Consider the following 15,271-nt stretch of genomic DNA (forward strand, 5'->3'; position numbering starts at 1 on the left):
ATTTTTTTATTTTTTATTATCAAGTTAATTCATTATATCAAATAAAAGTAAAAAAAAAAAAGAATTGAGTTGATAATGAGTATCAGCCAAAAAGGGAATTGATTTTCTGATAAAATTTAGTTCCCTTCACCAAATTAGTGTTTCATTTTATCTTATCGAGTTATACAAATGTCTTTCAATATGTATGCATCATCTTAATTTGCTTTTGTTTTATGCGTTACTCTTTCATTGTAATAATAACAAATTATAAGCAAAATAAAATAAATAAAATACCAAGTCATCAACGGAATGTAAAGAGACGGATTCGAGCCCTCGGTACGTAGAACACAATTTTTTTATCACATCTACTAGAATATGGAAAATCAATACTTATTTTCATAAAGTTACTGGGATTTTCAAAAAACTCATTTAGTAGTAAAAAAATGTTATGACATCCTTTTACCTAAAAAAAATAAATTACAAAAATAAGACAAAAGAGTGGCAGGAATACAAGAAAAGTATCGATCACAACTAAATTCTTACATTGGGCCGTTTCCAAACACGGGCCCCACCGAAAATTTTGAGGCCCACAGGGTTCAACTAAACCCTGCTCCGTCGCCTCTCTCTCTCTCATCTCTCTCTCTCACTCTCTCTCCGCACTCGCTCATCCTCGTCCGCCACCAACATGTCGACCTTGAAGGAGATCTTGACTCGCCGCCCGGTGGCGGCGACGATCAGGCTCACCGTCCCCGCCGGCGAAGCTCGGCCGATGCCGCCGGTGGGCCCAGCGCTCGGCCAGTACAGGCTGAACCTGATGGCGTTCTGCAAGGACTTCAACGCCCGGACGCAGAAGTACAAGAAGGACACGCCCATGTCCGTCACGGTCACCGCCTTCAAGGACAACACCTTCGAGTTCACCGTCAAGTCGCCGAGCGTCACGTGGTACCTGAAGAAGGCCGCCGGGATCGAGTCCGGCAGCGGCCGGCCCGGCCACGCGGTCGCGTCCACGATCGGGTTGAAGCACGTCTACGAGATCGCCAAGGTGAAGCAGTCGGATCCGTACTGCCAGTACATGTCCCTGGAGTCGATATGTAAGTCCATCATCGGGACTGCTAATTCGATGGGGATTCAGGTTGTGAAGGAGTTGGAGTGAGGCGATTTCGCAGATGGGTTGGCGTAATTACCTTCCCCGTGGTTGCGTTTCTTCTGGAATTCGTTGGTTCAGGTGAATGCCCGACAATCGAGGAGATAGAGAAATGCGAGCCTCTGTTCGATGCAATTCCTGTTTGACGAATTGGGAAGATTCTATTACATGTTGTCTTCTCTTGATTCCGAGATGTCTTGTCGTTCAGAAGAATAAAGTCTGATGTTTAACTTAGTATTTGATTCACTGTGCTTCTACTCAAGAAAGCTTCCCTCTTGACCCTCGGATTATTTCACCAAAGGTTCTAGATTTGGATTAACCTTCGACAAAATCTCTTTCGATTTGTTAATAGCGACAAGAATCCCCTTCTTTAAGAATTGAAAACCAAGGAAAGGGTTCGTTGAATTTTGCAAAGAACCTTGTTGTACTCAATCATAGTCAAGAAATTACTTGGGGTCATCGAGAAATTCACAAAGAAAATAGCGTGGGACAATATGGAGTACGTATCGGTTTTGTTCACACTGGGTTTACTATGGGGATGAAACTCAGGTCCTATAATTGTAAAGCAAAGATGAATCTGCAACCCTTACAAACAGCAAATGACATGGGAGGACCGCTACACAAAGACTAGTTCCTTGATTCGGGAATCGTATTGATCATTTAGTTCTATGTGCAGTTGGTACATTGTTTCTCGACGAGCTGTTCATGACTCGGTGCAGTCTCCGAGCCAGTTCTTCGTCCGTCTTGCAATTTGAAATCAGCCTGTTCCTTTTGTACAGTGAGTGAACTGGAACGCGCTTCTTCAGCTTGTTCCTCTTGAGAGACATCTGTTTGTGATTTGCCTCGTTGGAGAAAGATGCCACTAGATCCAAAGCGCTCTTGGCTGCAGCAACTGCCTTAGCTGCAATGGCCGCCTTCTCTTCAGCAGCTGCTCTAGCAGCTTTTGCAATCTTGGCTGCGGCTAAAGCCGCCGATTTTGAGGCCTCCACGATTTCCTCCGGTGAAAGGTTTGGATTGCTATGAACACCTAATAAACTGTTCAGATGGGCATCAAATGCACTCAATGACGATGAAGGAGGCACGGCAGTTGAAGAAACATGCAAGGCCCCCTTGGCATCTGAGTTCTGTTTCTTTAGCCCGGCAAGCAAACGCTTCCGAGGAGGCAATAATACATCAGCATCCGCTTGCTCAACATGACATCCATTAGCTTCCATGGCTCCTCCTTTAGTCAAACGATCTAAACTCGGATAATGGGAACTCCCTATGTTGATGAGACGGCTGCTCCATCCACATTAGTGCTGTAACCAATGACATCGAGATCCAAACCTTTCAGAGCATTCAGCCAAACAAACAAGTCATGTGGTCTGATCTATGTATTGCAAATCCAGCACAAAATTTAGTCACATTTCCAGATTAAGTGCAGTTCCCAGACAAGAACTCAGTTGCTATCAAGCCAGATCACATAACTGCAGAGCTGATGATTATTGAAAATGTGTCTCTGTCGTTATCATTTTACGCCAGGGCAAAGAATTATCATGAAAAACAATCAACAGATACCAAATTCACCTCACTCATCGAGCTCGGGCTTGGATTTGCAATTTACTTCCGAGAGACTCGACAAGAACATGCGAGAGACATGAATGTCCTCTTTCGCATCATCTCATTGAACTTCTCCAACACAAACCAGACTCGGAACTAATAGACAATCCATGAAACCTGCAGAACAAGAACAGATGGTCCCAAAACGCGTAGCTTGGGCGCCAAATCGGCCTCTAATTCCCCTACATCTCCAAGAACACGGGCATAGACAGCGGATTCAATCGAAACTAGCAACGATCAAGACAAAAGGGAGCTAGACACGACAGAATCAAGCTGATCCAACACAATTCACACGTGGGGAATTTGCGATGAGATCGAGGGACACTAGGAGGACCTCAATTACCTGTCTCAGTTTTCCCTACCCACTATGAAGGGAAGACGTTAAACGGACGCCGAGGAACATCAGGACGGGCAAGCGATTAGGGTTTTGAGGCTGCAGATGCAGAGAGAGAGATGGTGGTTCTTGTTGGGGGGAGGAAATGGAGATCTTCTCCTTTTGTTTGGTTCAATGCGTGATGAAATTCTTGGGGTTTCTTGGGTAATTGCAAAATGACAAAAAGCTGAATTTATATTGGTTCTATTTCTAGAAATGGAAACCCTATTGTGCAAATCCCAAAAACTTGCTCAATTTAGGATTTTTTTTTTAGGTGGGCAATTCTTTTATTTTACTTCCAATCTTTAAAACTTTAAATTTGTCTAGTTAAATCTTTCAATTCGCGTGGATTTGTCTGATGAAGTCTCACCGACACTAATTTCAATAGTTCGAGTGAACATGAGCGTCGCGTGATACCGAACCGGAAAAAGTTAATCTTTGTGGACACATGGCCATGAAAAATGACCTTCATATATTTGCCTATGTAGACAAGCCGCCGTGGGAAGCTTTTTCTGCGTCATTTTAGAATCTGATATGTCCACTAATCGGATTTGATGATAGAGGGATTTGATGAGTTTAAGGACATGTGATGGATCAAATTGGACATTCAAGAGGCAATCCCAAGGAACTGTGGTGATTAGCCCCGTGAGGTTGAAAATTATTTCGTATGTTATTCAGAATGTAACAAGACTTGTGATGGAGGTGCTCATTGAGTGGATTTGGGCAAACTAGGTCCTCACATTACTTATCAAAGATGAACGGAGCTAGGATCAAGCTAGGTTGAGCTTTTTCTATACCTAAATGAGATTGCATAAGCCCACTCAAATTGGCTTTCAAGCACGATTTATGTCGGGCGAGCATGTAGACCCTTTGTGTCTGATTTGTTGGCGAGGAGTTAAAAACCACCGGGTCCCAAGATTTGAATCCACCCTTCATCTACTGTAAACGTGTAAGCATAGTAGGAAAGAGACCAACCCATTAAAATGTGACACTCCGCATGATGTTTATATTGTATATATGGCGGTTTAAAATTAGCATCTTGAAGTCCCAAGATTTGACCCCAAACGGGTCGAGTCAAAACCCGGCGAATTGATTGGATTGAGGAGAAGGGAAGGAAATGCCAATATTAAGTATTTACTTATGAAATTATGTCCCTCCCACCTTTTTTTTTTTTTTTTTTTTCCGTTTTAGTTCCAACCCTCTCACCTTAAATTGCCAAATGAATTATCGTGATTTGATAGTAATGATTCGTCTCCCGTCAATGGCATTGCAAATTTCAATATGCAAAGTCGCTTGAAAATATATCGGGTGATATAAGGAAGTTTAAATTCGACCCAAATATATATATATATATATATATATATATATATAAGGAAATTCTAAAATTTGTTACGAAAATACAATTAAGTTTTCAAGTTTTTAATAAGTGTAATCAAGTTCTCAAACTTATAATAAAGTGTAATTGAGTGCTAAGACTTTTAAAATATGCAATCAAGTTTTAAAATTTTTAAAATTGATAAAATTAAGTCCTTTTATTGATTGCACTTTTTGAAAATTTTAGAATTTCACTGCATTCTTGTAATAAATTTTAAGATTGGATTGCACCTTTTAAAAATTAGGACTCAATTACACTTTCATAATAAACTTTAAAAATTAATTATATTTTATGAAAATTTTAAGACTTAATTACTCTCCCGAAATAAGTTTTAGCACATCTAGCTCTGGGGACTTATCCGACAACGAATGAAGTATTTATTGTCGGTTTCTCCGATTCAGTTAAGAGCGGCACCTGGCGGGAGGCGGGAGATGCAGCGCGACCGCCATTTTCCTTCTGCATTTTGGGTTTCGAAACCCACACTCCTGAAACCACCACTATGAGAAAGTCGTGCCTGATTCGTCTCCAATCTCGGTATAGAGGGTCGATCGAAACCCTATAATCGCATCATTATCATCATCAAGACCCCTGAATCTGATTCGTCTAGAAAACGCACAATCGACCCATTTTTTTTTCCCTTCAAGAATTCGCGATTGGGAGCAAAATCTCAACTTGGCATTTGGGTCGATGTAAGAATGCCGTAATTGGCGTTGTCGTCTTCACAGGTATGATGATCTTCGGACGTTATGATTGTTGAGCTGTTGGGGAGAATCGTTGTGGTGTTTAATCAGTTCTGTTGGTTGACTTTTGTCAGCTTGAAGACTCATGAGTGAGGTGAAGCCCCTGTCCCATACTGTTCACAGTTCGATGCGTTCTGGGGTGGTTTTGTTCGACTTGACGAGCGTGGTTGAAGAGCTAGTCTTTAACAGCGTGGATGCTGGTGCCAAGAAGGTATATTTGCTTCTCTCGGAAGTCTCTAGAGGTAGACCCTCTGGGTGTGCCGATGAGTCCTCCTCCGAAGTGAGCAGAGGTTCTGCGGAACCTGTTTATTAGAGAGGAGTAGATCGTAGGTTTGGATTATAAAATTTCGGAATGTCTGTGTTACCAAGTGTTGCCACTCTGCGACTGATTCCAAACCGGGTCGGAACCCAACCTGGAGGTCGTTCCACAGGTTTTGCGAGATTCCAAGGAATCCCAAGATGGGTTTTAGATTCTGAATGTAAAGAAGCAATCCTAGTCCTAGGGTAGGGCCAGTTTCCCACCATTCTGTAATCACTCGTTACTAGCACTAGTTCAAAATATCTTTACCCACAAGCTCTTGTTTTTTCTTCTACCTCGCATCTAGGATGGGGCGTGAAATGGACATAGTTGTCCATGACTGGTTCTAATTTTGTTTTTTTTCCCCTTCTTTTGATGTAGTGAATTTGTACGTATTTCGTGCTATCAACCTGACTTGAAAAGGCAGAGTGTTGCATGTAGTTGCATTTGACCTTGGGTTACCTGAACGAGGACATATCCTTTGTGTCCATGGCATAGTAAAAGGGAAGAAGGAAAAAGTCAAAGCTGAACTCAGTATTGAATAGCTGGTGCATTTTAATGGTTCCCTTATATATGAGGAAATCGAACTGGTTATTCTGCACGCGATGACTGGGATGGTGATAATCGCATTTTGAAGAGGAATTCATTAGTGACTATGATAGCTTGATCAGTACAATGAAGATTGTGTTTGTTTTGTTCCTGCTGTGATGATGTGATGATGATGATGATTCATCAAATAATTAAGGGAGACTACATTTTCTACTAAATTAGTTAGCTTGTTCCAAATACCTGGATGGGATAGACTACCAATCTGTAACTCTCTACGATTGTAATCATGTTGAAGTGTGTGATCTACTTAGTGTCATTCTTGTGTTTACATGCATATATTCCTTGAGAGGGGCTCGTATATTGAGAATGAGAATTTAGTCCCAGAAAAGAAGTAGTAGAAGTAATGATAGCATGAAATAGATTTGGTTGCAGAACCCTTTGTCCGTGTGAATGCGTTTTTCCATTGGTTGTATAGCATATAAAGGTATTTCTGAGTTGGAAGCTGATATTTAACATTATGCACCGTTCCAGGTATCAGTTTTTGTGGGTATCAGCAACTGTTTTGTGAAAGTGGTTGATGATGGTTAGTAGTGATTTCCTCTTTTGATTTGAATCTGTATATCACAGTCTTACCCAATTTATTTTGCTTTTTAATTGATGCACCTGTAGGATCTGGCATTACTCGGGATGGCTTGGTGTTATTGGGAGAAAGATATGGTGAGCTATTCATTACTTTCCTGTGGATTTCACATTAATTTGAATGGTCTATGCATGTCAACAGGTCTGCATCATTTGCATACTGTCAACCCAATCTAGGAGTCTTCCTTTTGCATTTTACAAGTACCGGTGCAAAATGTTCATCAATGTGGGGCAGATGTTAGTATGTACTTCCATTGAATATTGGTGTTTTATTTTGCTAATTTCATGGTTACCAACTTGAATTTTGCTCTTATTGAGCTTAATCTCTCTCATAGGCCAAGATAGAATATTTGCTATTACAACAAAATAATCCATTTCATTATATTCTTTTATCAACCTTAAGTACCAATATCAGAATTAATACACCAGCTGTGGGTCTTTTGATTACTTTGCCCGCTCGACAAATTTGTCAGAAGTAAGTACAGGATGAACAGTGATATCTGGATATCAAGATTGGGTATACTGGCTTTTATCTGGAGCCTTAGTAGCTAGAATTGATGTAGCTGAGTGCTGTAGGTAACCTGCATGAAGAGGGCCTTCTAGAGGTGAGAGATAGAAATATATGTTGGGTCAGTGCATTTTCTGCTTTCGAATTGTATTAGCCAGCCTTTTAGATTTGTGTTTGATGTGTATGATTTGCTTTTAGCAACATCCAAAGATCGTCAACTCGATGACATTGACTCTTGTTCTGGGAGCTTTGGTTCTCGAGGAGAAGCGCTGGCTTCGATTTCTGATATCGCAGTATTGGAGATTACAACAAAAGCTCCTGGAAAACCAAATGGATACCGCAAGGTTTTAAAGGTACTGATTACTCATCATTGGATTAAATGTGGTACTTTGCAAGGATGCTACCTATTTCCTTCTTGTTTGTTGAAGATTAATTTTTTTTTTTTACTTTCTTGTTTTAGGGATGCAAGTGTTTGCATCTTGGAATTGATGACGACAGAAAAGATGCAGGCACATCAGGTAAGGCATTACTTGGTAAGGTGGCTTTGCCATCAGATAAGAAAGTAGGAGGATGGGCGCCTTCCTTGTAAGCAGAAATCACATGGAACGTACTTCCTCGTTAATGTTATTTTGGGATGCTAGAAATAGACCAATATAATGGGGATTTAGACTACCCGGCTTCCATTTGCATTTGACAGACCTCATCGATCATAGGCTTCAATACTATGTTGAACAATTGCCAAACTACATGGCCTCCCTAGAAGAAGTTAAATTTTGATTGGCAATGGAACCCCTTTTAATTGACTTGCAATTCTACTTGCATTTGTTGCTTAATTCTCATTTGCGTGCACATAGGATAAAACACCAGATTTTGTCTGCTTAAGTATATTGTCTGAGCTGTTTGATTATATTCAGATTTCACTCTGATTCATCTTGGCTCCTTGCAGTTGTAGTACGTGATGTATTTTACAATCAACCTATTCGGAGGAAGTCTATACAATCGAGGTTTCAACTTCACTTCTCCTTTAGTTCTTTCAGTGTATTTAATAGAAACAGAATGGCCTCGTAAGGTATATGATTTCGGTGATGTTACCATCTGCCTGATGAAACTTTAATTTCCTCTACAAACTAAAAGTCCCAAGAAGGTCTTGGAGTCCATCAAGAAGTCTGTTTTCCATACTGCTATTGTTCACTCAGAGATCTCTTTCCAAGTTGTTGATATTGAAAGGTGCATTTCTATCAGATAGATCACTTTTATCATGTGAGATCATCTTGTCCTCACATGATTTTGAAAAATTACAGTGACGATCAGTTGCTTTGCACGCGTGCTTCCACCACCCCTCTGTCAACGTTGAGAAGCTTTTTTGGAAATGAGGTTGTTAGCATTCTTCATGAATTCAATGCTCGTGAAGGAGCATTGGAGCTTACGGGTTACTTGTCTGGTCCATGTGAGGCTTTTGCTATTAAGGTTACTCTCTCTCTCTCTCTCTCTCTCTCTCTCTTGGGCGCGCGTACTCAGCGCGCGGCCTTTTTGTATTATTAGGACCTCATTCTATATCATTTTGATGCAGGCCTTCCAGTATGTATGTATCCATGCCTTGTATTTTGGTAAATAGTGTAGCGATATTACTAGCTTATCTGAGATGGTTTGGCAAGCATCATTCCACTTGACGCATTTGATTTGAACTTGACTGGAGTAGACATAAACTCGCGGTTTGTTTGCAAGAGCCCTATTCATAAATTGGTCAATCAACTTGCCAAGAAGTTTGAGCATGTAAATGCAAGGAGGGATGGTGGTTTGCAGAAGAGCAAGAGAAGTAGGTCTTGTGCGGGTCCAGCTTACATTTTAAAGCTGAGTTGTCCTCGCTCCCTTTATGACTTAAGCTTCGAACCGTCAAAGACATTTGTTCAGTTTAAGGTGAATCATGGTCTTGTTATCTCCATTCTGTTCATACTGGTTATTGATTGTACCCCTGCGGGTTGTGGCTTCTGATTAAGGTGAATCATGGTCTTGTTATCTCCATTCTGCTCATACTGGTTAATGATTGTCCCCCTGCGAGTTTTGGCTTCTGACATGATTGTTCTTGGTTACCGTTCTTTTATGAACCCCTGCTTCTCTTTCCATGCAACCAATTTAAGGATTTTACTTCAAGCTCTCTTCTGTTTCAATTGGTTTGCCACTAGTGAGGATCGAAATGTTTTTTTTAAGTGCAATTTCTCTAAGTTCCAGAAGGGTAATGCTCTATGCTTTTTTTTTTTAATGCCGTCAGTCCAAGTCTATGGCTCCTTTTCTTTACTGGCACTGGCGGTGTTTTACAGTTAATTCTTTTAGCGGTCAGATGTTACATTGATGGGATTTTTTGGGAACCATTGCTGATATAAGTTTGTCTCTCTCTCTCCAAAAAGGATTGGGTTGCCATACTTGCTTGTATTGAGAAGGAAATTCAGCTTTTCTGGAAAGTAAATTCAAGTAGAGGTAGGGCATTCGATGAACTTAAGGTTGGGGTGCTGTCAATGTATGAGATTCTGAAGTTTCTTGACTTTCTTGCGTTTTTTGCAGCAATGTGCTCTCGGCAAAATTTTGATACTCTAGGAAAAGATTTGGAATTTGAGGAAGACCAGAAAAGCCTCTCAGGAAAACCAGGTTTTAGGCTTTCTAGCCCGATTCATTTCGAACTGTTTTGAGTTACCTTCCCCATAGCCGTGCTAGTGACCTGATATTCCATTAACCTAATTGAACTATGCCTTAGGATTAGAATGACATATGACTCTGAAGATATTTTGGTATGATGTCACGTGTATCATGTCTGAAACGTTTCCTTTCTTCCTCAACTAAACTTGTAGTTGGAGATTACTCTGAATTGGCGAGGAAAAAGCGCAGATTTAGTGAGGAGGGCGTTCTCAACCTTCCTTCGTTCCTTTTAGAGATGCCAGGCAAAGAGAGCCATCATAACCGTAAGGTGGACGAGGGAGAAAATCCATTTAGAAAGATTCGCCATAAAGGTGTAGACTTCACTGCCCAACAAAATGAAATAGATTCACTTCTGCAAGACAGTTATTTTGTACCACAATCAGATAATTCCCTTTCTGGTCACTTTTCGAGTGTGATCTCCAAGGACGATGATTATCAGTGGTCACCAGATAATAGAATTCAGCACACTCAAAATGACATTTCGTATGCAGAAGATGAGACTTTGGTAAAGTGTTTTAGCCTAGAAGAAAGATCTGAAAATATTCTAGGGGGTGATATCTTTACTTCAATGTCTGAAAATGAATCCTTTGACAATGATCCTCTGGGCTGCAATGGAGCAAAAATGAGCTTGGTATCTTCTGTTATCCTGGAAGGAAGTGACAAGTTTGAGGTTGGATCTGGTAGAAAGAGACCCTGCCTACAGAGTTGCTCCTCACGTGATAATTTGAGATCCAGTCCTCTGAAATTTACTAGCAGTGAAGGATTTGAATTTGAAAGCGACATCTTCCAAATCAAACAAAAACAGTCAAGCCTTTATGATGACCCCAATTTTCGGAAACATAATCATAGTAAACAAAGCTTCGGTTCCTTTTCTGGGGCTCTCTGGCCAGATGAAGTGTGCAGTGATGTTCAGCCTGTTCCCAAATATACGGCCAAGGAGGGCAAGCCTGTTGATACTGATTGTCCATTTGCTGCCTCTTATAGGTCAGTTCCACGTTGCACAGACAGTTTCATTAAGGAGGCTGGTCTCTCTTCAAGAGATTTTTTTCAAAAGCAAAATCCTGGCTCAGGTTGTTGGTCTTCAGATTTTGATTGGTTTTCTGATATTTTGCGCCCCTCACGTCAAGCAAAGCCTTCTAGTGGGAAACAGAGCATTGACAATTTTGTACTGGAAACAAGTTCAGAATGCCACAAAAGGGCTAGTTACATGTCTCCTTTTAATGAAGGAAAGAATGTAGATACGTATGATTGCTTCTCAAAGAGCCCCGGCGACAAGATGAGCACCACAATTGATATGACGGCGGAATGTGGCATAGAGAACAATATTAATCTAAGTATAGATCCACGCAAACCAAAAGCTAGCAGTTCACTAAAGACTCTCTCAAAACCTTATGATATATTAGCTGATGAAAGAGCTCAGTTATGTCAAGAGTTGTGCCATGACCACTACGAGGCAACAAGAGATTATGCAATCCAAACAAAACCGATCTGGGATAACGATGCTCAGCAAAAGAATGTTCATGGAGAAAGATCAAGAAGCCGTTCTGCTCCTCCATTTTGTAGGAAGAGGAGGAGCTTCATTTCCTTATATCATCTTTCACTGGTGAACCCAGAAAATTCTGATGCCAAGACCTACCATGCTTCTAAGGCTTATCCAGGTTTACTGCACAGGCAACTCTCTTGATTGTAGCATAATGATGTGAAGAGTGAAGTGACTGAACTGATTTTTCTCCAACCTGTGCAGAAGCTGGTGAACCAAAATATTCCCAACTATCTAGTAGCTTATGTCATTTGTCATCTAGAAAAGATTCTGTAGAGCTCCCATTCTGTGGTAACAGGTAATCTGTGTATGTCCCACCTGACTTTTGACTCTGTAAAATGTGAAGTTGACGAACTACTCACTTTGATCGGTGTTCCAGGATAGATATTGACAAGTTGCATGATAATGAGCTGAAAATCAAGGAACTTCATAAAGGTTTGAACTTCAAGCTACTTGACATCTAAACTTTGGAAGTTTTGAACAATCGCTTTTAATTCTGTTTGTGCTTGTGAGGGCCCCACTGACGTTTGTCAATGGGGATGTGTTGATACTTTTGTTAAATCTAACATGTGAACATTCAGAAATGATGGAGCACACATGGAAATCAAAATGTAAGATCGCAGGATTTAGTCCATTTATTGTCTATCAGGTCACTAGAGATGTGAATATGGTCAAATGACAAACTGCATTGCTCCTTAGTATCTACAGGTCCAGTAGAAACACTGTGGAGAGTTGGCTGGCAAAACTCTAATTGAGCCTGACACTATCTTAAATCGTTGTTTACTGCTATTTCTGTGCTTTACATTTCAGCTATTATCTCTGGGAGCGTTCAAGACTCGAGAGATTATGGGACTAAATGGCGGGATAGTTGTCTACAGGTTATTGTCGAGTACCCTTGCTGTATTGATGATCGTCCAAAATGCTGGCAGCCAGGCAGTCCTTCCGTCTAGTGTTTTTAATTAGTTGAGTGCCTTCTTTTGCTCAGAAAAAGTGTGGATCATCTGAGATTCTGGACCAAACCCATGTACTGGATATTGCATCGGGATTCTTGCATCTTGCTGGCGATTCATTAGTACCAACATCCATCAGTAGAAATTGCCTTGTGAATGCCAGAGTCCTTCAGCAGGTTGATAAAAAGTTCATCCCCGTGGTAGCCGGTGGAACCCTTGCTGTCATCGACCAGGTTCAGTTTGCCAACCTTCTTTTTTCTTTTTTGTTGTGGTTCTGTGGTTTGACATGAGTTTCCTTTCTTTGGTATATTGTGATGATCTAACCAGGATGGTGAATTAGAGACGTTAGCCATTAACTGCAAATTCATACGGCATTTATAGGCTACCAAGAGCCTAAAAAAAAGAATGCAAAACACCCCTTTTATACTTAAGAGATGCATGCATGCTTCCAAGCGAATAGACAAGATAACACAAACTGACATATCCAGCCCATGCAAAGATGAAGCATCTTGAGTTTCTCTAACAGTTTTTGTCTTATGTTCTCTTCCAACAGCATGCTGCAGATGAAAGGATTCGGCTAGAAGAACTGCGCCGGAAGGTAAACCGGTGCTTGTCTTTCGAGATTGAATTGATCCCTATTATTTCAGGGCTCCTAAGACTGGTTGTTCTATAGGTGTTATCTGGAGAAGCCAAGACAATTAGCTATCTGGAGTCAGAAAAAGAGCTGGTAGTGGCCTATTGACTGATATTTTCTGTGATGGACCTCTACTTATGGCTTTCATTATCGATTTTATCATGTTTACCATTGTAAACTTCTGAAGTGCAGGTGTTGCCAGAGATTGGATGTCAACTTTTGCTCAACTATGGTGAGCAGATAAAAGATTGGGGATGGATATGTACTATCAATGCTCAAGGTTCAAGGTCCTTTAGAATGTAATTATTGGGTTCCAATTGTGCGACTTTTTCTTTACCATTTGCACATCTGGCCTTATAGTCAAAGTTGACCTAAGATATGGATTTTAATAGCCGCAGGTTCAAACCATAGTATACCAAGTACCTATCTTCATATATGCTGTGAAAAGTTGTGGAAAAGTACAGAGTTGTTAGTGATTATAAGTCTTCTTAGATCAACTGCCATCACGTAGTTATTTACATTGGTTAATTTCAATTGATCTTATTGAATCTCGATTGCAGGGATATAAACCTTCTCCAGAGGCAGCCGACTGTTGTCACTCTTCTTGCGGTGAAGCATCATTCTACTACTATATCTTGCTTTACTTAACATTGTTCTAGTTGGATGCTACTCAACACCCAACAAGCTAAAACCCCTTCCGCAGTTCTACCAGCCTCTTGATTGGCTTTTTTTGTCACTTTGAAGGTGTGATGCTAACTTATCCTCCAAGATCTATTTACGGATAAATTATATATGCCATGCAGGTACCGTGCATTCTAGGTGTAGATCTGAATGATGTGGATCTCCTGGAATATCTTCAACAGGTATGTCTCTGTCCTCTCTAGGCTTTCTCGTTTCATGTCTATGCGCCTTTTAAATGGAGGTGCGCTGCTAAACCTATCTCTTGATCAAATATGCAGCTTGCTGACACAGATGGAGCATCAACTATGCCTCCTGCTGTTCTTCGTGTTCTTAACTTTAAAGCATGCAGAGGTTTAAGAGATTGTTCTATTCTTTTTTAATTTCCCCTTCTTTGACTAGATGAGTTTTTGGGTGAGGTGTTCCAAGCCCGTAAAAAGCAATCTCCAAGCTCCTACCATCCCCTTATTTCTATCTGCTTTGTTGAGCACTGGGGTTTTTGTTAGTGATTGATTTTGGAGTAAATCAGAAGGCTCAGGTTAGGGGTTGTACATGATATAATCATGTTTTTTGTTAACAGTTGCAATAGAGATACACATTGTTCTATGGAAGATGGACTGGGTGGTCCTCATTTATGAGTTTTGTGGGGACTTATTGTCCTCTCACTACATATTTGGATTGCCTTGGCTTGGTTAATCTATTACAAGATAAAATTACTGGATCTTCAGCTATACGCTTCTCTAACTCCAATTTCATTTTACCTTCAAGGAGCAATTATGTTTGGGGACAGTCTGCTTCTTTCAGAGTGTTCCCTTATCGTGGAGGGACTTAAAGGGACATCACTCTGTTTTCAAGTGAGTCAATCAACTCTTGGCACATATGCTTGTAATGTGGTCTGCAAAGATCTTTTTTTCAAGTTTTCTTCAGCATGACAGCTTAGAGCTTGCGTGCAGTGTGCTCATGGACGACCTACAACAGTTCCCCTTGTCGACTTGGAGGCATTGCATAAGCAGGTAAATAGACTGTGCTTGCCAAATGATGGTCCAAATGATTTGTGGCATGGACTTCGTCGGTGTGAAGTAAGTCTGGAACGTGCTGTGAAGCGGTTAGATGTGGCTTCAAGATAGTGCATGATGACTTGACCAGAGAACGTTTGTTACTCTGCATATCAGTTGATACGTATAGATTTGTTACAGGATCGATCGACTGTACCAATCAACATAAATTGCGGGGTAACAGTTTGCGCCCGCTAAGTTTCCCTATGCATTGTTAATGCAATAAAGTTGAACTCACGTCAATATTGTTCTCATTGTGATGAAGCTGGATTTCAGTTTCCTTAAGAATAAATTTTGTATTTGCTCAATGAAGATTTTGTCTAATGACCAAGTGGATGCGTCATCTCAATTGTCAACATCAAGACTGTTAATCGAGCTGTCGGGCCATTGGCGTAAGGTAGCTTTGAGCATAGCTTTCTCCTCTTTTTTGTAAAGAAAAAGATGGCCTGAGAATTTGCGTAATGCCACTTGCTAACTCAAACCTTATTTGTCCTTTCTCTTGGCTAGAAAAAGTTAAAA

At 40.7% G+C, this 15,271-nt stretch overlaps 3 protein-coding genes across 7 annotated transcripts; 2 read left to right on the forward strand and 1 right to left on the reverse strand.

Moving 5' to 3' along the window:
• The first annotated feature begins 605 nt into the window (after positions 1-605).
• On the forward strand, positions 606-1,356 carry LOC115729540 (54S ribosomal protein L19, mitochondrial). Its single transcript, XM_030660152.2, has one exon. The coding sequence runs from the start codon at positions 665-667 to the stop codon at positions 1,130-1,132; it is 468 nt and encodes a 155-aa protein (XP_030516012.1). The 5' UTR covers positions 606-664; the 3' UTR covers positions 1,133-1,356.
• A 232-nt stretch (positions 1,357-1,588) lies between these two features.
• LOC115729539 lies at positions 1,589-2,467 on the reverse strand. The gene has a single exon (XM_030660151.2). The coding sequence runs from the start codon at positions 2,335-2,337 to the stop codon at positions 1,780-1,782; it is 558 nt and encodes a 185-aa protein (XP_030516011.1). The 5' UTR covers positions 2,338-2,467; the 3' UTR covers positions 1,589-1,779.
• Positions 2,468-4,877: 2,410 nt separating this feature from the next.
• On the forward strand, positions 4,878-15,060 carry LOC115744756 (DNA mismatch repair protein MLH3). 5 transcript variants are annotated; one of them, XM_030660143.2, is made up of 26 exons: positions 4,878-5,195; positions 5,285-5,421; positions 6,589-6,640; positions 6,727-6,774; positions 7,403-7,557; positions 7,665-7,722; positions 8,151-8,208; positions 8,339-8,431; positions 8,506-8,671; positions 8,775-8,790; positions 8,904-9,121; positions 9,610-9,679; positions 9,764-9,847; positions 10,048-11,553; positions 11,640-11,733; positions 11,815-11,870; positions 12,246-12,313; positions 12,421-12,618; positions 12,939-12,983; positions 13,059-13,112; positions 13,212-13,318; positions 13,580-13,628; positions 13,823-13,882; positions 13,979-14,051; positions 14,466-14,551; positions 14,638-15,060. In XM_030660143.2, exons 2-26 carry the CDS (start codon positions 5,296-5,298, stop codon positions 14,704-14,706), a joined length of 3,609 nt encoding a protein of 1,202 aa, XP_030516003.1. In that variant the 5' UTR covers positions 4,878-5,195; positions 5,285-5,295; the 3' UTR covers positions 14,707-15,060. The 5 variants fall into 5 exon arrangements, 3 of the variants coding, with proteins under 3 accessions (XP_030516003.1, XP_030535940.1, XP_030535941.1); XM_030680080.2 differs by having other exon boundaries at positions 4,879-5,195; positions 14,651-15,060; XM_030680081.2 differs by having other exon boundaries at positions 4,879-5,195; positions 13,212-13,306; positions 14,651-15,060.
• Positions 15,061-15,271: the final 211 nt, after the last annotated feature.

This window comes from Rhodamnia argentea, chromosome 8 (assembly GCF_020921035.1).
Source record: "Rhodamnia argentea isolate NSW1041297 chromosome 8, ASM2092103v1, whole genome shotgun sequence".
Lineage (NCBI taxonomy): Eukaryota > Viridiplantae > Streptophyta > Magnoliopsida > Myrtales > Myrtaceae > Rhodamnia > Rhodamnia argentea.

Bases quoted from the DNA above. Each gene is read 5' to 3' on its own strand.
- LOC115729539 (XM_030660151.2), bottom strand. From the start codon at position 2,337: ATGGAAGCTAATGGATGTCATGTTGAGCAAGCGGATGCTGATGTATTA.
- LOC115729540 (XM_030660152.2), top strand. From the start codon at position 665: ATGTCGACCTTGAAGGAGATCTTGACTCGCCGCCCGGTGGCGGCGACG.
- LOC115744756 (XM_030680080.2), top strand. From the start codon at position 5,296: ATGAGTGAGGTGAAGCCCCTGTCCCATACTGTTCACAGTTCGATGCGT. The intron at 5,422-6,588 runs GTATATTTGCTT...GCACCGTTCCAG, and splicing joins TGGATGCTGGTGCCAAGAAG to GTATCAGTTTTTGTGGGTAT. The intron at 9,122-9,609 runs GTGAATCATGGT...CTCTCCAAAAAG, and splicing joins AGACATTTGTTCAGTTTAAG to GATTGGGTTGCCATACTTGC.